Below are 21,513 nucleotides of genomic sequence, written 5' to 3' on the forward strand. Positions count from 1 at the left end.
TGATTCAGAAACTGATGATGATTAAGAGGAGATTTTCAAAAATTATTTAGCATCACATTCCTCTGCTTTTGGCAACTCCACAGGCTGCCAGTCTCATTTCAGGATCTAAGTATTCACTTTTAAGCAGTGGACAGGACCTCTTGCTTGCGGTTGCCTGGATTACTACAGTGGATATTAAAAATATATATTTAGATACATTGCAGGCATTTCTGCATAGCTATTATTCCTGCTGTGTTCATGTACCAACATGCGGATACAGTACGTTTTCTGGTTGCTAAATGAGGCCCAGAGATGTAATGGGTTGTGAGAATAAGCTTGAGGAAGAAGGGCAGGCAAGGAAATGGTCAGGTAAGAAATCCTTCATAGCAGAAAATTATATTTGAGTAAAGGTTCTTGGACCAAATCCTTCCCTAGTTCTTTCTAAGATAAAAGCAAGCGAGAGTGGAAGCCCATTCAGAATTGCAAAGTTACCATATCCCTCTAATAAAAGTCATTTCAGTACTCATTATTCTGGACTTCTTTGAAGAAATAACCACAGGCAACTATTCCCCCCCCTCCAAAAAACCCCCCATGCTGCTTCAAGAAGGAAGGTCATTCAACAGAAGCTCACCAAGCAGCTGGATTTTTATGGCCTTGAAGCAGGCGAGACTGTCGTCCCTTAAGAGTCTATACAAGCCTGCTCCCATCATGAGCTGCCAACAGTCCTCTTCTGTTTGAAAGCTTGCAGGAAGGCTTTTGGAGACTCAACCCTGACAAGACAGAGTGGCTGTGGGTTTTGCCTCCCAAGGACAATTCCATCTGTCCATCCATTACCATGGGGGGAGAATCATTGACCCCCTCAGAGAGGGTTCACAACTTGGGCGTCCTCCTCAATCCACAGCTCACATTAGAGAAACATCTTTCAGCTGTGTCAAGGGGGGCATTCGCCCAGGTTCGCCTGGTGCACCAGTTGCGGCCCTATTGGGACCGGGACTCACTGCTCACAGTCACTCATGCCATCATCACCTCGAGGCTCGACTACTGTAACGCTCTCTACATGGGGCTACCTTTGAAAAGTGTTCGGAAACTTCAGATCGTGCAGAATGCAGCTGCGAGAGCAGTCATGGGCTTTCCCAAATATGCCCATGTCACACCAACACTCCGCAGTCTGCATTGGTTGCCGATCAGTTTCCGGTCACAATTCAAAGTGTTGGTTATGACCTATAAAGCCCTTCATGGCACCGGACCAGATTATCTCAGGGACCGCCTTCTGCTGCACGAATCCCAGCGACCGGTTAGGTCCCATAAAGTGGGTCTTCTCCGGGTCCCGTTGACTAAACAATGCCGCTTGGCGGGACCCAGGGGAAGAGCCTTCTCTGTGGTGGCCCCAGCCCTCTGGAACCAACTCCCCCCAGAAATTAGAATTGCCCCCACCCTCCTTGCCTTTCGTAAGCTATTTAAAACCCACCTCTGCCGCCAGGCATGAGGGAATTGAGATACACTTTCCCCCTAGGCCTTTACAATTTTATGCATGGCATGTCTGTATGTATGTTTGGGTTTTATATTAATGGGTTTTTAATCGTTTTTAGTATTGGATTATTATTGTACACTGTCTTATTATTGCTGTAAGCTGCCCCGAGTATAGAGGGGCGGCATACAAATCCAATAAATAAAATAAATAAATAAAATAAAATAAATCTTCAACCTTGGCAACGTTAAAACTTGTGGACTTCAACTTCCAGAATTCTTCAGACAGCATAGTTGTTTACTAATCGGCTATGATAAGTCCATTTTATTTAAAAAAGTCCAGTTCACTCATTGAGTCTGCCAGTTACTTTTTTTACAAAAGCTGCTACTTTTGTCAGATCTGGTCCTGCTTCTGTGTGGACAAAGCCTCCATGAAGAGCCACCGCCAGTCTGAACTCCACCAGCAGAACATGTAGAAATTCATTATCAAGAGCCCAGCAGAGGAGAAAGAAAAAGAAGATATGGAGTTTAACATGTTACGAAGATGGGAATTGCCTCTCCAGAATTTTACTGTTGCTTCTTTGTATTCTGTTCCTCTTTGTTGGTGTGTTTACTTAGTTTCTTTTGAAGATTTTCATGCTGAATTCCCATTGGTTCCTTTGAGAAGCAGGCTATTAAAAATGTGTTGTAATTTTGATTCCTTCCACAATAATGTTGGAAGTGCTTAAATAAATTACTATTGTAGGGTAGTGATGGTGAACTTAGGGCATGGGTGCCACAGATGGCATGCAGAGCCATATCTTCTGGCACACGAAGACTTTGGAGCCTGGGGAGGGCAAAACATGAGTGTACTGGGCCCACCAGAAGTTGGAAAACAGGCCATTTCTGACCTCCATAGGCTTCGAGGGCTGGGGAATGATGGGTTCCCAGGAATTATGGGTGTGGGCACTCACGGATGCACAATAGCGTGCCTGCACACTTGTTCAGCAGCCAAGGAAAAAAAGCTTTGCCATCACTGCCATAGGAGGAAAAAAAGAAATAAAAATACATCAAAGAAGGAGAGGGGTGGCATCCAAATCTAATAAATAAATGAATAAACTGTCAGGTCTGCTTTGCTCAGAATTTAGGAAAGTAAAACTCAGAGTCCATTTTGAACTTCAAAGGTCACTTTTACTAAATCAGAAGTGAATGCAACGAAAGAAAAGCAAAGTCTGAAGAAAAAGGCAGGCAAAATGCCTATTACAAAGTACCTGTCAGGTGCTGCCAGTCAGAATTCAGACAAATAAAACTCAGAGTCTTTTCATTTGAGGTTAAAAGTGAATTTATCAAAATCAGAACTTGAAGCATCAGAAGCAAAGCAAAATCTGAAGAAAATGGCCCATAACCCACCTACTAAAACCCCCTTTTTCCACCCCCCCTGTTGGGCATTTCCATTGTCCAGACACATCAGGGGGTCCAAGATGCTCCTCCCGGGCATCTCAGGAATTTGCCAGTCTAACGGTCTCGTCAACGCTTGGGAAATGGAAACTTAAGAAAACTTTTCTCCTCCTGCACACTTCCCAACCCCCCTTCATTATCTACCCCTCCCCGTCTCTATGGCAACCAAGCAAAGAATGCAACAGCAGGCAGCGCAGGTTGACAGTAACCCCAACACCCCCCTTTGGCAGTCCATCCAATCCATAGTGTCCATGAGCATCAGGTGGGGGCATCTTCGCTGACGTGTCACACTTCTGGAATGCACAGCCATTGACCTTGAGTTGGTGAGAAGCAGCTCTGCTCTGCACATCTGGGCCAGGCTGCAGCTCCCTCCCCCTTTTCCTTTTCTCATACAAAATCAAAACTCCCATGGGCTCCTCCAGCGTGCTTCCCCCCCCAAATCCCAAATACCTCCCCCCGCCCCCCGTTTCTTAATGACAGTCCATGCAGTGAAGATATGAAGAATAATGCAGAGCGGCTGACACAAGCATGAAGAAACATCATTTGCACTGTAGGCTTAAGCTGTGCGCTCCATGTCCATCCACTTTCCATTCTGTATAATATGTTTTCCATTCAACCTATAACGAAAAACCAAATCTTACTTTAACCTGTCAACAAAATGTAAGTTCTCAGTAATATCTCTAACGGGGCTGTGCAGGGACCCCCCTGGCATCTCTCAGGACAGACTGCAAATATAGTCTGATCTATAACTCAAGAAAATTCCAGATTTTATTTGGTTATTTTATTTAATTCAGAAAAGTGGATGTTTTTGTAAGGATTTCCTTGTATATTGTTCATGATTGTTGTTAGCTGCCGCGAGTTTTCGGAGAGGGGTGGCATATAAATCCAATAAACTTGAAACTTGATTTCCTATCTCTTAATCAACTATCCCTTTAGGAGGGGACAGCGTTTAAAGGGTGACTTGATCGAAGGGTATAAAATCATGCATGGGATAGAACAGGTGGGTAGAGAAAAATTCTTTTCACTCCTCCTTCCATCTCCCAACATTTGGGGCCATGCCGTGACTATGATGTCCCTCTCTTTTTCCAGGTGGAATAATTATGCTGATGATATTTTAATTGAATTTAACTCTAGCACAATGTTTTACATTGTTGTTCTCATCTGAACAAAAGTTTAGTATCCCTGCTGGCTTCTTTATTGAAGTATAGGAGTATATTTTAATAAAGCATAAAGAATATACCTCACAGGGAATTATACCTTACAGGGAAGAGAAATAGGATAACATGACATCTGGAGAGCTGGGGAAGACAGGTTTGTCTACTCTCTGATGGCTGAGGATGTGCTAGCCTATATTTAGTTTAGAGTAGGAAGCAGTTGAAAAATGAAACAGGATGGGCAAAGACTGAGGTATTATATTATATTTCCTAATACAGTAATACCTCATCTTATGAACCTAATTGGTTCCCGGGGGAGGTTCGTAAGGTGAAGTTTGTAAAATGAAACATTGTTTCCCATAGGAAGCAATGTAAAATGAATTAATGCGTGAAAGAAAAAACGCAAAAACACGCCACCGCCCGGCTGTCACCTTTTGAAACAGGCGGGTACTTCTCAGCGTTCTCCCAATGCCAAACCCGGAAGTTCGGCAAAAGTTTGGGTTCAGGTGGCTGCCGAGAAGCCCTGCCTCCTGGCTGTCACCTTTTGAAACAGCCGGGGGGCCCTTCTTGGCGTCCTCCCGAACCCGAACGCCAAACCCGAACTTTGCCGAACTTTTGGGTTTGGCGTTCGGGCGGCTGCTGAGAAGCCCCGCCGCCTGGCTGTCATCTTTTGAAACAGCCGGGGGCTTCTCGGCAGCCTCCCAAACGCCGAACCCGGAAGTTCGGGTTTGGTGTTCGGGTTCAGGAGGATGCTGAGAAGCACTGCTGCCCAGCTGTTAGCTTTTCAAAAGAGTTGCGGAGCTGTCGGGCCAGTCAGGAGGCTGGAAAGAAGGTGGGGAATCCCAATAGGGAATTCCATGGGCGGAGCTTTGATGTCACAAAGATGTCCTTCCTGGAGTCCACGTTTCAGCCAGCCAGGAAGGACATCTTTGTGACATCAAAGCTCCGCCCATGGAATTCCCTATTGGGATTCCCCACCTCCTTTCCAGCCTCCTGACTGGCCCGACAGCTCCGCGGCTCTTTTGAAAAGCTAACAGCCAGGCAGCAGGGCTTTTCAGCATCCTCCTGAACCCGAACACCGCCCCCGAACTTTTGCCGAACTTCCGGGTTCAGCATTCGGGAGAACGCCAAGAAGCCCCCCGGCTGTTTCACAAGGCGGCAGCCAGGCCGCGGGGCTTCTCGGCAGCCTCCCGAACACCGAACCCAGAAGTTCGGCAAAAGTTTGGGTTTGGCATTTGGGTTCGGGAGGACGCCGAGAAGCCCCCTGGCTGTTTCAAAAAGTGACAGCCGGGCGGCGGGGTTTCTCAGCGGTGGCAGCGGGTTTGTAAGACGGAAAAAGTTCGGAAGAAGAGGCAAAAAATTTCCGAACCCTGGGTTCGTATCTTGGATTGTTTGTATGGCGAGGGGTTCGTATCAGGAGGTACCACTGTATATTTGACTGATAACAGAGAGATCCGGTTCCTAAGCTCTCTGCAACACAGCCCCTCACTTGGTGACTCTCAGCCCAACCTGCCTCGTATGTGAATGGGAAGAACTATAAAAGGATGTAGTATCCCTGTTCCCTGACTTTCTAAACAAAAAATGAGATATAGATTGTGTGCCAGAGAAAAGGAACACCAAACATAAAAATAGCCAGGCCTTTCTTCATGGATCTTAAAAGTATTGCTTCTTAAAAGGCCACACAATGAGTCGATTCCTTGCTGCTAGGGGAAAGGAAGGAGAAAGGGTTTACAGGGTTGGGAAACTATCAGGGGATGTTCAAAATGAAGATCATGTGACCACAGTAGTAACAGAGCAGAGGTCAATAGCTGTGAAACAAGAACAACTTCAACAAATTTTATTCCTTTCGGAATAAGGAATCTCAGCTTTTGGGGGAAATTGTTAGTTGTCAATTTGAGATACGTTACTAATATATATATATATATTGTTGCATAAGGAACTGTTTCATAAGAGTTTTAGTATTTGGATCTTTGAAAAGAAACAGGAAGTGTACGGTTGAAGGAAGAGAAAGTCATGTACTGCAAATAGAATGGCCTCATCCTGGATATATTTCCAGAAGATAAACGTGGAAGAGATGGTTGGCACATGAAAATGGAAACAAATGGCCACTTACTGTGCTGTCTCTATTTTACATTTTGGATGCTTGAGCCCTTCGTACAATAGTCCCAGGGTTTTCTCATCTGGATACTTGATGGTCAGTTCTAACTGTCTCAGGCTCTGGTTTTCCATGAATACTTCTGCAAGATGCCTGCTGTAGGATTCCTTCGGGATCTCTCCAGAAATCCTGCAGACAGGAATCGCAATATTAACATTCTCTTAGGAAAACCAACCATATCTTGTATTTTTAAAGGAACTGAAGCAGTGGTGTGATTCAACTAATGTAGCAAATGGTTCACCAAAAATGTAATCATGCGCGCATGTGCATATGCCTTCCATGCTTCCACAGCTTCCGCCACACAGTGAGGCTCGACCGATCAGCCTTTCAGAGTTTGCTCCCCTCCATATCTGCTCTCCGGGGCAGCGGCTGCTTCTCTCTGCACTGCTGGGAGAGGGTCTTGTGCAATTGAGCAGCTGTGAGCCATGGCTTTCCTCTAAGTCCCATCTGGAATTGCTGTGGCACAGAGAAGTAGCAGCCATACTGAATGCTCTTTCTCTTTCAGATGGGACTTGGAGGAAAGCAGCAGCTCACAGCTGCTAAATTAATGTCTCCAAATGTAAAATAATGCACTTGGGGAAAAGGAATCCTCAATCTGAGTATTGTATTGGCAGTTCTGTGTTAGCAAAAACCTCAGAAGAGAAGGATTTAGGGGTCGTGATTTCTGACAGTCTCCAAATGGGTGAACAGTGCAGTCAGGTGGTAGGGAAAGCAAGTAGGATGCTTGGCTGCATAGCTAGAAGTATAACAAGCAGGAAGAGGGAGATTGAGAGCACTGGTGAGATCCCATTTGGAATACTGTGTTCAGTTCTGGAGACCTCACCTACAAAAAGATATTGACAAAATTGAACGGGTCCAAAGACGGGCTACAAGAATGGTGGAAGGTCTTAAGCATAAAACGTATCAGGAAAGACTTAATGGACTCAATCTGTAGAGTCTGAAGGACCGAAGGAAAAGGGGGGACATGATCGAAACATTTAAATATGTTAAAGGGTTGAATAAGGTTCAGGAGGGAAGTGTTTTTAATAGGAAAGTGAACCCAAGAACAAGGGGACACAATCTGAAGTTAGTTGGGGAAAAGATCAAAAGCAACATGAGAAAATATTATTTTACTGAAAGAACAGTAGATCCTTGGAACAAATTCCAGAAGATGTGGTTGGTAAATCCACAGTAACTGAATTTAAACATCCCTGGGATAAACATATATCCATCCTAAGATAAAATACAGGAAATAGTATACGGACAGACTAGATGGACCACGAGGTGTTTTTCCGCCGTCAGTCTTCTATGTTTCTATGTTTCTATGTTTCTGTTTCTATGTTTCTATGTTTCTATGTTTCTATGTTTCTATGTTTCTATGTTTCTATGTTTCTGTTTCTATGTTTCTATGTTTCTATGTTTCTATGTTTCTATGTTTCTATGTTTCTATGTTTCTATGTTTCTATGTTTCTATGTTTCTATGTTTCTATGTTTCTATGTTTCTATGTTTCTATGTTTCTATGTTTCTGTTTCTATGTTTCTATGTTTCTATGTTTCTATGTTGTTTCTATGTTTCTATGTTTCTATGTTGTTTCTATGTTTCTATGTTGTTTCTATGTTCTGCCAACTGAGAGGGCACATGGAGCATCTCCACAAGCGACCGAGGCTCAGCAAGGGATGGAAGAAACATCTGCAAGAACTAGAGGGAATATGATAAACAATGGAAGTTAAACTGCTTCTGTCTGGATAGGTTTTCAAAATATTAACCTTTAGAAGACGATTTTGTAGAGTAAAATGCATTACTTACTTTAGCGTCTTTATTTTACATTCTGGATCTTTTAGCCCACCACATAATAGTTCTACAGCTTTGTCATCAGGGCTTGGGAAGCACAGCTCCAACTCTCTCAATCTCTGGTTTTTCTTGAATACTTCTGCAAGATACTCACTGCAGAATTTGGTCAAGATCTCTCCCTCAAGCCTCCAAAGAAGAATATGAAAAATTAAAACTATTGTTTGAAAATAAGCATAGAATGTATTTATATAGGACTTGAAGCGACTATGATTAAGTAAAAGAGTTGAACTGCGTCACCCTGGAAATATTTGCTGAAAAATAACAATCAGACAATAGTTATGTAGATCAAACAGAGAGGTCTATGCATTTCTTACTTTAGCTTCTCTACTGTACATCCTGGATTATTGAGCCCATTGCACAATGGTTCCATTGATTTGCCATCATAGCTTTCGAAGGACAACGTTAACTCTCCCAGTCTCTGGTTTTTCTTGAGGACTTCTGCAAGAGGCCTGATGCAGGACATTGTTGAGACTTCTCCACCAAGCCTGCAGAGATGAGTTTGAAAAATTACACACATTTCTTGAAAATCCATCGTGTGCAACTGATGGGAATGTGATCATGCAGGGTATTCAGAATGGATTGAAATCTATAGGTTCTCACCCTTGACCACACCCAGTTCCTCTCAACCCACCCACCTCCGCCCACTCACAGCCAGCTTTTCTTCTTTAAAAAAAATATTATTCTTTATTGATTTTCTACACACAAAAGAAACAGTCAAACAAGCAAAACATGCACAGGGGAAGGGGGAATAGGGAGTGAAAAGAGACAAGGCCATATGTTCACGAATATAGTATTCAATTTCAATAGTGAATAAAAACAAATACAAACATAAATCGTTGTTGAGTGACCTTAGGTTAGGTGTTTATGTCTAAGGTATAGAATTGTATACTTGTTTTCATGAATGGTAAATATTTTATTGATACTTCTCTTAGGTATTTTTGGAGTGGTGCGAGCTTTTTTTTTCCTGGGGGGTGGAGTTGAGTTCTATTGACTCATGGTGTAGTATTTCTCTGTTGTCATTGTGTTTGGATGTGAGAGGAAGGAGTGTCTAATATTACTATTCTGTTATGTTTTATATACATATTCCCTGTTTCAGCCATTTATACCAGCTTCCCCATATTTTATATAATTCGGATTTATTCTTTTCCTGTAGCTCTAATGTCAATTTAGTCATTTCGGTGCATTCAAGGACTTTATTTATGAAGCTTAGCATTGTGGTATCGAAAGCCGCTGAGAGGTCAAGAAGCACCAGGACAGAGGATAAACCCCTGTCCCGGGCCCGCCAGAGATCATCCATCAGCGCAACCAAAGCAGTTTCCATGCTGTAGCCGGGCCTGAATCCTGACTGTTGAGGGCCTAGATAATCGCCTTCTTCCAAGGACCGCTGGAGCTGGAGCGCCACCACCTTCTCAACAACCTTCCCCATAAAAGGAAGGTTGGAGACGGGGCGATAGTTGTTGAGAATAGCTGGGTCCAGGGAAGGCTTCTTGAGGAGGGGGCACACAAGGGCCTCCTTGTAGGGATCCAGAAAGGACCCCCTCCCCAAAGAAGCGTTGACAATCTCCTGGACCCAGCTCCATGTCACCTCCCTGCTGGCCGAAATCAGCAAGGAGGGACACAGATCCAGCAAACAGGTGGCAGAACTCACAGCTCCAATGGCCTTGTCCACTTCATCAGTGGACCTTCCACCATTCTTGTAGCCCATCTTTGGATCCATTCAATTTTATCAATATCTTTTTGAAGGTGAGGTCTCCAGAACTGGACACAGTATTCCAAATGGAATTTCAGCAAATGGGCCAGGCCAAAGGGCAAGGGTTGGAGGGCCAGATGCCCATTGGCCAGGGAGACTTATTGGAGAAAGGTCAGCAGAGGAGGAAAGCTGGCTGTGAATGGGCTGAGGTAGGCAGGTGCATACAAAGGAGGTTTTGCCAAGGGTGGGGGCCTGAAGGTTCTATACCCATTCAGAAATTTCTCAGACCCCCTTCACTTTTTCTTCATTTTGTTATGCTGTAGCCTGATTCTATAGTCATTAAAATTCATTTGTCTTCTCATTAACCTACATCAATATAGAGCATAAGGACAAAAAGAAAACAAAATTTTAGAAAGGTCTGTAAATGTATTAAAAAGAAAAAACCTGAAATATCCCATTGGCATAAGTATTCAGACTCTTCACTCAATGCTTCATTGAAGGAGGGAGAAGAGAGAAAGAGAGAGGGGGAGAAAGAGAGAAAAAGAGAGCGAGAGAAAGAAAGAGAGAGAGAGGGAGAGAGAGAGAGAAAATAAAAGAAAGAAAAAGGGAGGGAGAGAAAGAGAGAAATAGAGAGAAAGGGAAGGAGGAAGAGAGAAACAGAAAGAAAGAAAGAGAGAGAGAGGGGGGAAGGAGGGAGAGAGAAAGACAGATAGAGGGAAGAAGGAAGAGAGAAAGAGAGAGGGAGAGAGAGAGAAAAAGAAAGAAAGAGAGATGGAGAGAAAGAGAGAAATAGAGAGAAAGGGAGAGAGATAGGGGGATGGAGGGAGAGAGAAAGACAGATAAAGGAAAGAAGGAAGAGAGAAAGAGAGCAAAAAAGAGAGGAAGAAAGGAAGAGAGAAAGAAAGAGAAAGAGAAAGAAAGAGAGAGGGAGAGAGAGAGAGAGAAAAAGAAAGAAAGAGGGAGGGAGAGAAAGAGAGAAAGAGAGAAAAAGGGAAAGAGGAAGAGAGAAACAGAAAGAAAGAAAGAAAGGGAGAGAGATAGAGGGAAGGAGGGAGAGAGAAAGACAGATAGAGGGAAGAAGGAAGAGAGAAAGAGAGCAAAAAAGAGAGGAAGAAAGAGAGAAAGAAAGAGGAAGGAAGGAAGAGAGAGAAAGAGGGAGGGAGAGAGAGAGAAAGAAAGAGAAATAGAGACAAAGGAATGTAGATGTCCCTCTTTCCCAATCTTAAAATCTGCTCACTTTAAACAAGGGTGAATATGATCAGGTGCTTCTCTCTTGATATATTTTCAAAATATTCACCTTTAGAAGACAATTGTAGAGAGTAAAACTTACTTTAGCTTCTTTATTTTACATTCTGGATCACTCAGCCCTCCACATAATAGTTCTACCGCTTTGTCATCAGGGCTTGGGAGGCACAGCTCTAACTCTGTCAATCTCTGGTTTTTCTTGAATACTTCCGCTAGATACCCGCTGCAGGATTCATCCAGGATCTCTCCCTCAAGCCTCCAAAGAAGAATATGAAAAATTAAAACTATGGCTTGAAAACAGGCATAGAATGTACTGTGGAATCTAAGAACACCTCTAATTAGGAACTTTTCGAGATAAGAACCGGGTGTTCAAGATTTTTCTGCCTCTTCTTAAGAACCATTTTCTACTTAAGAACCAGAGCCCAGAAAAATTTCCCAGGGAATTTGAGAGCGGCATGAAGGCCCAGCAAGTTTCCTACCATTCCCCCTTTAATCCTGGCTATCTCAGGCTTTTCTGGGCTGCCAGAGGAGCCTTTCAGTGGCCCTCTCACTCGCCTGGGTTCCTCTCTCTGGCGCAGTGTATGGGAGGCAGCCTCGTGCCGTGTGTATGGGAGGCGCCTGCTCCTCCTCACCGCCTCAGAGTTCGTTTTCTTTTTAAGCCTTAACATTTTGGGGTTTTTTGATTCCCCCCATCTCACCTTCTTCCTTTGGCAGCGACTATCCTCCTCCTCTTCTGCCCCCCTCCTCCTCCTCCTTACAAACTTTTCTACTTAAGAATTTGGTCACAGAACAAATGAAGTTCTTAAGTAGAGGTGCCACTGTACTTATATAGGACTTGAAGTGACTATGATTAAGTAAAAGAATTGAACTGCCTCACCCTGGATATGTTTCCAGAAAAATAACAATCAAACAATGGTTGTGTAGATCAAACAGGAAGGTCTATGCAGTTCTTACTTTAGCTTCTCTACTGTACATCCTGGATTATTGAGCCCTTTGCACAATAGTTGCATTGATTGGTCATCACAGCTTTCGAAGGACAACGTTATCTCTCTCAACCTCTGGTTTTCACTGGGTACTTCTGCAAGAGGGCAGCTGCAGGATATTGTTGCAAGTTCTCCACCAAGCCTGCAGAGATGAGTTTGAAAAATTACAAGTCTTTCTTGAAAATCCATCGCGAACTCTGTTTTATTGCAACTGATGGGAATGTGATCATGCAGGGCATTCAGAATGGATTGAAATCTATAGGTTCTCACCCTTGAGCCCATCCAGTTAATCTTTAGCCAACCGCCTCAGCCCACTCCCAGCCAGCTTTTCTATTCTGCTGGGCCTCCCCTGTTGATTCTCTCTGGCCCCCCACCCCTTGCCCTTCAGCTTGGCCCATTCATCAAGACACCATTGGTCCTGGGTGTTTTGCTCTACAGGACAAAAAGCCACCAATCAGGTGCCAGGCAGCAATGATGGAGCAGGAAGCGTGAGCGAGAAGGCTCGGGGGGGGATGTGGTTGTTGAGAGGTTATGGAAGAGAGCAAGGGGGGAAGGCAGGCAAACCCTACCCACATGCAGCCTGTGCTGGTGCTGGGAGGGTAAAACAGGCAAATGCCGCTTTCCCATGACTCCTGGTGGTGGTGGGGGCACAGTGGGGGAGCAGCCAAACTGCCCCTTCAGCATGAGGCCGGAGTGCAGGCGCAGATGCAATGGTGGTTGTGGTGGAAGTGGTGAAAATGAGAAGCCACCGTGGGCAATGGGCAGGCAGCAATGGGAGGGGGCTTCTGAATTTGACTTCTCACTTCAACTGGACTCTGGCTTAACTGTGACCAGGCAGTTCAGCTACCTTCCCATTGTGTACCAGACCATTCTACACCCCCCCACAGTGTTCACTCTCGATGCACTGCTGCCCCCCCCCCGTCCCCAAGGAGCATTGCAAAGGCAGCATTGGCCTCCTTCCCCTTCCCAGTTCCACCAGGAGCTACGCACAGGTGTTTGTCCTACTACCAGCACCAGATGTGCAGGCAGCATTAACCTGCCTATCCCCCTTGCTCTCTTCTATAACCTGTCATGAATCACATCCCACTCCCAGCCTCCTAGGCCACCTGTCAAACCCCATCATTGCCACCTGACACACAATTGGCTGGCAGCTCTTTCTACCATGGAGAGAAACACCTGGGAGAAATGGTGTTTCAGCAAATGGGCCAGGCCAAAGGGCAAGGGTCAGAGGGCCAGATGCCCATTGTCCAGGGAGAATCCCTGGGGAAAGGCAGCAGAGGAGGAAAGATGGCTGTCAATGGACTGGGGTGGGTGGCTGGAGGCAAGGGAGACATGACCAAGGGTGGGAGCCTGAAGGTCCCACACCCATTCAGAAATTTCAGGGCCTGCTCCCCTCCATATCTGCCCTCCGTCTTGGCAGCTGGGAGCATTGACTTTCCCCTGAATCTCATCTGGAATTGCTGTGGCACAGAGAAGTAGCAGCCATAGTGGATGTTGCTTCTCTCAGTTGCAGGGCTTTTAATGGGACTTGGAGGAAAGCAGCTCACAGCTGCTCAATTGCACAAGACCTTCTCTCTCCCAACCAGAACAGCAGTGTTGAGAAGCAGCTGCCGACTCAGAAAGCACATGGAGCATCTCCGTAAGTGACTGAGGCTTCGCAAGGGATGGAAGAAACATCTGCACGATCTCTGCTGCAGCGCTTTCCGAATGGACATTCTTTCAGGTCAGAAAAACCATCTGGTCCATCCCCAAACTCCTTTCACCCTCCTGTGTCCATGCCCCCGATGCCCCCCCTTTAGCCCAGTGCAGCAGACCACAGGCTGAATAAACTGCTTCAGCTCTGGGGGCCGTAATTTCAGGCTGGGGGGGGCATGCAGATGAATCCCACCCCTGATCTGAAGTAAATACGATAAACAATGGAAGCTAGATTGCTTTTCTCTGGATATGTTTTCAAAATATTCACCTTTAGAAGACGATTTTGTAGAGTAAAAGGCATTACTTACTTTAGCTTCTTTATTTCACGTTCTAGATCTTTTAGCTCATTATATAATAGTTCTACTGCTTTTTCATCAGGGCTTGGGAAGCACAGCTCCAACTCTCTCAATCTCTGTTTTTTCTTGAATTCTTCTGAAAGATACCCGCTGCAGGATTCATCCAGGATCTCTCCATCAAGCCTCCAAAGAAGAGTATGAAAAATCAAAACTATTTCTTGAAAAATAAGTATATAATTTATTTTTATAGGACTTGAAGGGACTATGATTAATTTAAAAAATTGAACTTCCTCACCCTGGAAATATTTCCAGAAAAATAACAATCAAAGAATGGTTGTCTAGATCAAATAGAGAGGTTTGTGCATTTCTTACTTTAGCTTCTTTACTGTACATCCTGACTTATTGAGCCCATCGCACAATAGTTCCACTGACTTGTCATCATAGCTTTTGAAGGACAACGTTAACTCTCCCAGTCTCTGGTTTTTCTTGAATACTTCTGCAAGAGGCCAGCTGCAGGATATTGTTGAGACTTCTCCATCAAGTCTGCAGAGATGAGTTTGAAAAATTACTTGAAAATCCCTTGTGTGCTGTGTGTATCATAACTGATGGGGATGGGATCATACAATGCATTCAGAATGGATTGGCACCTTTAGGCTCTCACCCTTGACCACACCCAGCTCACCTCAAGCCACCCACCTCAGCACATTCTCAGCCAGCTTTTCCATTCCGCTGGCTCTCCCTTGAAGATTCTCTCAGGCCCCCCACCCCTTGCTTGGCCCCTTCATCAAAAGACTATTTGTCCTGGGTGTTTTGCTAAATAGGACAAAAAGCCACCAGCCAATCAGGTGGCAGAAGGCCACAATGGGCCTGAGAAGGATGACCAAGATGGCTCAGAGAGGGGGGGGACGTTTCTTGACAGCTTGTGCTGATGCTGGGAGGGGGAAGCAGGCAAATGCTGCTTCACATTAATCCTGGTGGTGGTGGGGGGCACAGTGGGGGAGCAGATTGTGGTTTGCCATAGAAGTTTTGAGATGAAACTATAATGTGTGCTAATCATGTTCTCAGTCATGTAGTTAATGCAACAACTGGGGAAATACCATTTACTCCTTGGTACTGAAGAAAACCTAATCTTAGTTATTTGCATAAGTGGTGGGTTCATATTCCCATGTAAGTAAGGTGACAGCATAGAGCAAGGCAATTGTATTTTGTTGGTTATGAGACAAATCATAGCATATTTATTTATTGATTGATTTATTTATTTATTTATTTATTTATTTATTTATTTATTTATTTATTTATTTATTTATTTATTTATTTATTTATTTATTTATTTATTTATTTATTTATTTATTTATTTATTTATTTATTTATTTATTTATTTATTTATTTATTTATTTATTTATTTATTTATTTATTTATTTATTTATTTATTTATTTATTTATTTATTTATTTATTTATTTATTTATTTATTTATTTATTTATTTATTTATTTATTTATTTATTTATTTATTTATTTATTTATTTATTTATTTATTTATTTATTTATTTATTTATTTATTTATTTATTTATTTATTTATTTATTTATTTATTTATTTATTTATTTATTTATTTATTTATTTATTTATTTATTTATTTATTTATTTATTTATTTATTTATTTATTTATTTATTTATTTATTTATTTATTTATTTATTTATTGGATTTGTATGCCGCCCCTCTCCGGAGACTCCGGGCGGCTAACAGCAACAATAAAGCAGTGTACAATAGTAGTGTGATGTTAGAAACAATTAAAAACCCATTAATATAAAAAACCAAACATACATACATACATACCATGCATAGAATTGTAAAGGCCTAGGGGGAAGAGGGTCTCAATTCCCCCATGCCTGATGGCAGAGGTGGGTTTTAAGCAGCTTACGAAAGGCAAGGAGGGTGGGGGCAATTCTAATCTTTGGGGGGAGTTGGTTCCAGAGGGCCGGGGCTGCCACAGAGAAGGCTCTTCCCCTGGGTCCCGCCAAGTGACATTCTTTAGTTGACGGGACCCGGAGAAGATCCACTCTGTGGGACCTAACTGGTTGCTGGGATTCGTGCAGCAGAAGGCGGTCCCCGAGATAATCTGGTCCGGTGCCATGAAGGGCTTTATAGGTCATAACCAAGACTTTGAATTGTGATCGGAAACCGATCGGCAACCAATGCAGACTGCGGAGTGTTGGTGTAACATGGGCATATTTGGGAAAGCCCATGATTGCTCTCGCAGCTGCATTCTGCACGATCTGAAGTTTCCGAACACTTTTCAAAGGTAGCCCCATGTAGAGAGCATTACAGTAGTCGAGTTTCGAGGTGATGAGGGCATGAGTGACTGTGAGCAGTGACTCCCGGTCCAAGTAGGGTCGCAACTGGTGCACAAGGTGAACCTGGGCAAACGCCCCCCTCGCCAAAGCTGAAAGATGGTTCTCTAATGTGAGCTGTGGGTCGAGGAGGATGCCCAAGTTGCGAACCTTCTCTGAGGGGGCCAGTGATTCTCCACCTAGGATAATGGACGGACAGATGGAATTGTCCTTGGGAGGTAAGACCAACAGCCACTCCATCTTGTCTGAGTTGAGCTTAAGTTTGTTGTCACTCATCCAGGCCCCAACATCCTCCAGGCACCGGCACATCACTTCCACTGCTTCGTTGGCTGGACATGGGGTGGAGATGTATAACTGGGTATCATCGATGTATTTATGATACCTCACCCCATGCCCTTGGATGATCTCACCCAGTGGTTTCATGTAGATATTAAATAGTAGGGGGGAGAGGACTGACCCCTGAGGCACCCCACAAGGGAGAGACCTAGAGGTCGACCTCTGACTCCCCACTAACACCGACTGCGACCGACCAGAGAGATATGAGGAGAACCACTGAAGAACAGTGCCTCCCACTCCCAACCCCTCCAGCCGGTGCAGAAGGATATCATGGTCGATGGTATCGAAAGCTGCTGAGAGGTCAAGAAGCACCAGGACAGAGGACAAGCCCCTGTCTTGGGCCCGCCAGAGATCATCCATCAACGTGACCAAAGCAGTTTCCGTGCTGTAGCCGGGCCTGAATCCAGACTGTTGAGGACCTAGATAATCAGCTTCTTCCAAGGACCGCTGGAGCTGAAATGCCACCACCTTCTCGACAACCTTCCCCATAAAGGGAAGGTTGGAGGCTGGACGGTAGTTATTGAGTACAGCTGGATCCAGGGAAGGCTTCTTGAGGAGGGGGCGCACAAGTGCCTCCTTATAAGGGGCCGGAAAGGACCCACTCCCCAAGGAAGCATTGACAATCTCCCGGACCCAGCTCCGTGTCACCTCTCGACTGGCCGAAACCAACCAAGAGGGACATGGATCCAGTAGACAGGTGGCAGAACACACAGCTCCAATGGCCCTGTCCACTTCCTTAGGTGTCACCAAGTCAAACTCCTCCCAGACAGATGGACAAAGATGTTTAGCCCCAGTCACCTCGACTGACTCATTGTTAGTCGACTCTGTTTTACAATTGGAGTCGAGGTCCGCTCGAATCCGAGCAATTTTATCAGCGAAAAACATGTTAAAATCCTCAGCACTACTCTGCAAGGGCTCCCCAACTCCCCCCTGGTTAAGAAGGGAGCGGGTTACCCTAAACAGAGCGGCCGGGTGGGATTCTGCTGATGCAATCAAGGTGGCATGATACGTGCATCTTGCCGCCTTGAGCGCCACTTTGTAAGTCTTAATATGAGCTCTTACAAGTGTTCGGTCGGATTCGGACTTACTCTTCCTCCATCACTTCTCTAGATGTCTCTTCTGGCATTTCAACTCCCGGAGCTCCTAATTGAACCATGGAGCTCTGCGGGGTCTAGTGCCGCGGAGAGGTTGCAGCAGCGCAATTCGGTCAAGGGCCTCCGCTGCAGCCTTGTTCCAGGCCTCAGCCAGAGACTCTGCCGAACTGTGGACGAGTGCATCTGAAAGAGCCCCAAGTGCCTTCTGAAAGCCTTCTGGATCCATCAGGCGCCTGGGGCAGAACAACTTAATCGGTTCCGCCTCCCTGCGGGGAAGGATTGGAGCCAGGAAGTCAAGCCGCAGTAGAAAATGGTCTGACCATGACAAAGGTAACACTTCTAAGCCTCTTAATCTCAGACCATTACTCAGTTGCTCAGAGAGGAATACCATGTCGGGTGTGTGCCCCCCCCCCCATATTTAGATTATGGGAGCAAGGTACTAAGAATGTATATAGTAGTGCAAATGCTAAATTTATGGAGCACGTTGGATGGAGGAATTTGGAACAAGAAGATAACACAATTGTTGTTGATACTCCATTTTTTAAGGATAGTACTCCTACTAATAGACATGTTGATGATTGTATAGAAGGCAATCCCCAATGGAGGAGTCATCAATAGAAGAACCTTTTACGAATTGTGAAATGGATTTGATAGGGGAGGCAAATCTAGATAATTAACATTCTCTCAGGAAAAACAACCATATATTGTATTTTTAAAGGAACTGAAGCAGGGGTGGGATTCAACTAATTTAGCAAATGGTTCACCCAAAATGTAAGCATGCACACATGCTCACATGCCTTCCATGCACGCACAGCTTCTGCCACACAGTGAGGCTCGACTGAGCAGCCCTTCAGGCCCTGTTCCCCTCCATATCTTCTCTCCGATGCAGTGGCTGCTACTCTCCACACTGCTGGGAGAGGGTCTTGTGCAGTTTAGCAGCTGTGAGCCACGGCTTTCCTCCAAGGCCCATCGGGAAAGTGCTGTGGCACAGAGAAGTAGCAGCCATGTTGAATGCTCTTTCTCTCAGCTGCAGAGGTTTTGCATGGGACCGGGAGGAAAGCAGCGGCCCACAGCTGCTAAACTGCCCAAGACGCTCTCTCTCCCAGCAAGAACAGCAGTGGAGAGAAGCAGCTGCCGACTCAGAGAGAACATGGAGCAAGTGACTGAGGCTCAGCAAGGGATGGAAGAAACAGCTGCAAGATCTCCGCTGCAGTGCTTTCCGAATGGAACTTATGACAGGTAAGAAAAATGGACCATCTGGTCCATTCCCAAACTGCTTTGGTCCTCCTGTGTCCATGCCCTCTGTGTCCCTCCCTTCAGCCTAGGGCAGCAGGCCAAAGGCGAATAAATGGCTTCAGCCGTGGGGGCTGTAATTTGAGGCTAGAGGTGAGTGGTGGCATGCAGACAGAGGCCAGGGACAAGATGGGAAATGGCGCATTCCCTGACCCAGACAAGTTGAATGTCCAGCAGGGGGAGGTTCTAGGGTAAGGCTGATGTAACCCTGAGACCTGACCCGAGGCAAAGGGCAGGATGCTTAGCTTTCGTTACCAAAACCGAGGCAAAGGGCGAGGCATGAGGATTAGCTGGGCTGTGTGGAGAAGGTAATATATACACGGTGGGGCGGGCAGGGCCAACTGGTGGTGTGCTTTGCTGCTATTCCAAATTTCACAGAATCTTTAAAAATGGATCACCCGAACTGATCTGAACTGGCTGAATCCCACCCCTGATCTGAAGTGAATATGATAAACAATAGAAGCTAAACTGCTTCTCTCTTGATATATTTTCAAAATATTAACCTTTGGAAGATGATTTTGCAAAGTCAAATACATTACTTACTTTAGATTCTTTATTTGACATTCTGGATCTTTCAGCCCACCACATAATATTTCTACAGCTTTGTCATCAGGGCTTGGGAAGCACAGCTCCAACTCTGTCAATCTCTGGTTTTTCTTGAATGCATCCACGAGATACCTGCTGCAGGATTCATCCAGGATCTCTCCCTCAAGCCTCCAAAGAAGAGTATGAAAAATCAAAAATATTTCTTGAAAAACAAGCATAGAATGCATTTTTATAGGACTTGAAAGGACTGTGATTAAGTTAAAAAATTGAACATACAAATCCAATAAAATGAAATAAAAAATTGAACGGTCTTATTCTGGATATATTTCCAGAAAAATAACAATCAAACAATGGTGAGAGATTTATGCATTTCTTACTTTAGCTTCTTTACTGTACACCCGGGATTATTGAGTCCATCACACAATAGTTGCATTGATTCATCCTCATAGCTTTCAAAGGACAATGCTAACTCTCTCAATCTCTGGTTTTTGCTGAGTACTTCTGCAAATACTTCTGCATGAGGCCTGTGGTAATGTAGTATCCTTAATTCTCCAGAAAGTCTGCAGAGATGAGTTTGAAAAATTACAAGTACTTTTTCCTGCATTGCTACTGTTATTGTTAGATTTAAGGCATGAAATAGTTGATACGAATTGATATTTTTTTGTTTGAATAGCAGTAAATCTGGATCTTTCCTCTTAAAGGGCATTTATTTTAGGATAAGGGTTATGAAACACGAATAAGTAAGAATATAAGAAATGGATTGAAACATTACAGCATAAATTTACTGGATGAGAGCAACAGCCAATAGGAATTTTGATAGCTAATAGCATTTTGAATTTGAATTACGAACAGAAAACAATCTTTGAAATCCAGGTGACAAAATGAGATAAATAATGTAGACTGAAAAAACCCAGACATAAATTAAGAATTTTAATTAAGAACTTGGAGATTGATATTATATTGTATTGTACTGAAGATTGAATATTGAAGGTATTTGACTTTGTATGTTTGTATGGGTGGAGAAGAAATAATAAAAAAGAAGTAAACACTGCCTGAAATTGATCCTTGCAGTTGGTGGAAGCAGGCAAATGCAGACTGCGTGCCTAGTGCTGGTGTTGGTAAGGGAAAACAAGCCAACAATGTATGATTGTATGGATTGATATAACACAGCTTTAAACTATATTCTATGTTCTGATTGGCTGTAGTGATGCACATGACCATAAGAGATCATGGCTTTCTCCCCCTGTTGTTTCATTCTGATTGACTCTATGACTTGACAGTGATCTCTGTATTATGCTCCGTTATTCTCTCTGATATTCCGATGTGTTTGCAAGCTGTAACATCTTTGTTGCATGTACCGTATTTTTCGGTGTATAAGACACCTTTTTACCTCAAAAAAGTGCTTTAAAAATTGGGTGCGTCTTATACATTGAATGATGCCAAGGAGGCAATTGTGGCGGCAACCACTGAGGTGACTAAAGCGGCTTCCCTTCAAGGAGCCACTGCTGTCGAATCTGAGGAGATGGGCGAACAGACCCTGAAGGGGCAGAGCTGTCATCTTCACTGGCACAGTTGTTGGGTAGTGGACTTGGCTCGGGTGAGCGGCTGTGGCAGGAGCCAGTCAGGTGCCACCTCTCTGGGAGTGAAGCTGCCTCAGCCAGCCCTGATTGTCCAGCGGGAGGGAGCTCGGCTCCATTGGCCCCCACCCCAATCTCCCATGTTTGGGGGAGCCTTTTGGAGGGCGTGATGGTCGGTGAAGGGAGCTCAGTGGGAAGATACCTCAGCCAGTGAGAGGCGGCACCTGACCGGCCCCTGCCACAGCCGTTCACCTGGTTTGGCTGAGGCAGCTTCGCTCTGAGCGCCTTGAACCTGCCTGCCCCTGCCTCAGCCAAGCTGGGCAGCAAAGCCCTGAGTTTCTTCTGTAAGGAGAGAGCAGCGGCAGCAGGTGTGGCTGGGGGCAGA

At 44.6% G+C, this 21,513-nt stretch overlaps 1 protein-coding gene across 18 annotated transcripts in view; it reads right to left on the bottom strand.

Moving 5' to 3' along the window:
* The window catches only part of LOC139162732 (NACHT, LRR and PYD domains-containing protein 3-like), a 255,679-nt gene that overhangs the window by 131,525 nt on the left and 102,641 nt on the right, over positions 1 to 21,513 (bottom strand). For 10 of the 18 annotated variants that reach the window (XM_070743544.1, XM_070743563.1, XM_070743553.1 and 7 more), the window contains 8 exons: positions 19,929 to 20,111; positions 19,549 to 19,719; positions 14,305 to 14,475; positions 13,945 to 14,115; positions 11,913 to 12,083; positions 11,044 to 11,214; positions 8,338 to 8,508; positions 7,979 to 8,149 (listed from right to left, as the gene is read on the bottom strand). In XM_070743544.1, the coding sequence (XP_070599645.1) occupies positions 7,979 to 8,149; positions 8,338 to 8,508; positions 11,044 to 11,214; positions 11,913 to 12,083; positions 13,945 to 14,115; positions 14,305 to 14,475; positions 19,549 to 19,719; positions 19,929 to 20,111 (1,380 nt within the window). Of the gene's footprint in view, positions 1 to 2,749; positions 3,501 to 6,150; positions 6,322 to 7,978; positions 8,150 to 8,337; positions 8,509 to 11,043; positions 11,215 to 11,912; positions 12,084 to 13,944; positions 14,116 to 14,304; positions 14,476 to 19,548; positions 19,720 to 19,928; positions 20,112 to 21,513 lie in introns of those variants that run through there. The other 8 variants (XM_070743471.1, XM_070743515.1, XM_070743506.1 and 5 more) reach the window with 5 other exon arrangements.

Source organism: Erythrolamprus reginae, chromosome 1, assembly GCF_031021105.1.
Source record: "Erythrolamprus reginae isolate rEryReg1 chromosome 1, rEryReg1.hap1, whole genome shotgun sequence".
NCBI classification, from domain to species: domain Eukaryota; kingdom Metazoa; phylum Chordata; class Lepidosauria; order Squamata; family Dipsadidae; genus Erythrolamprus; species Erythrolamprus reginae.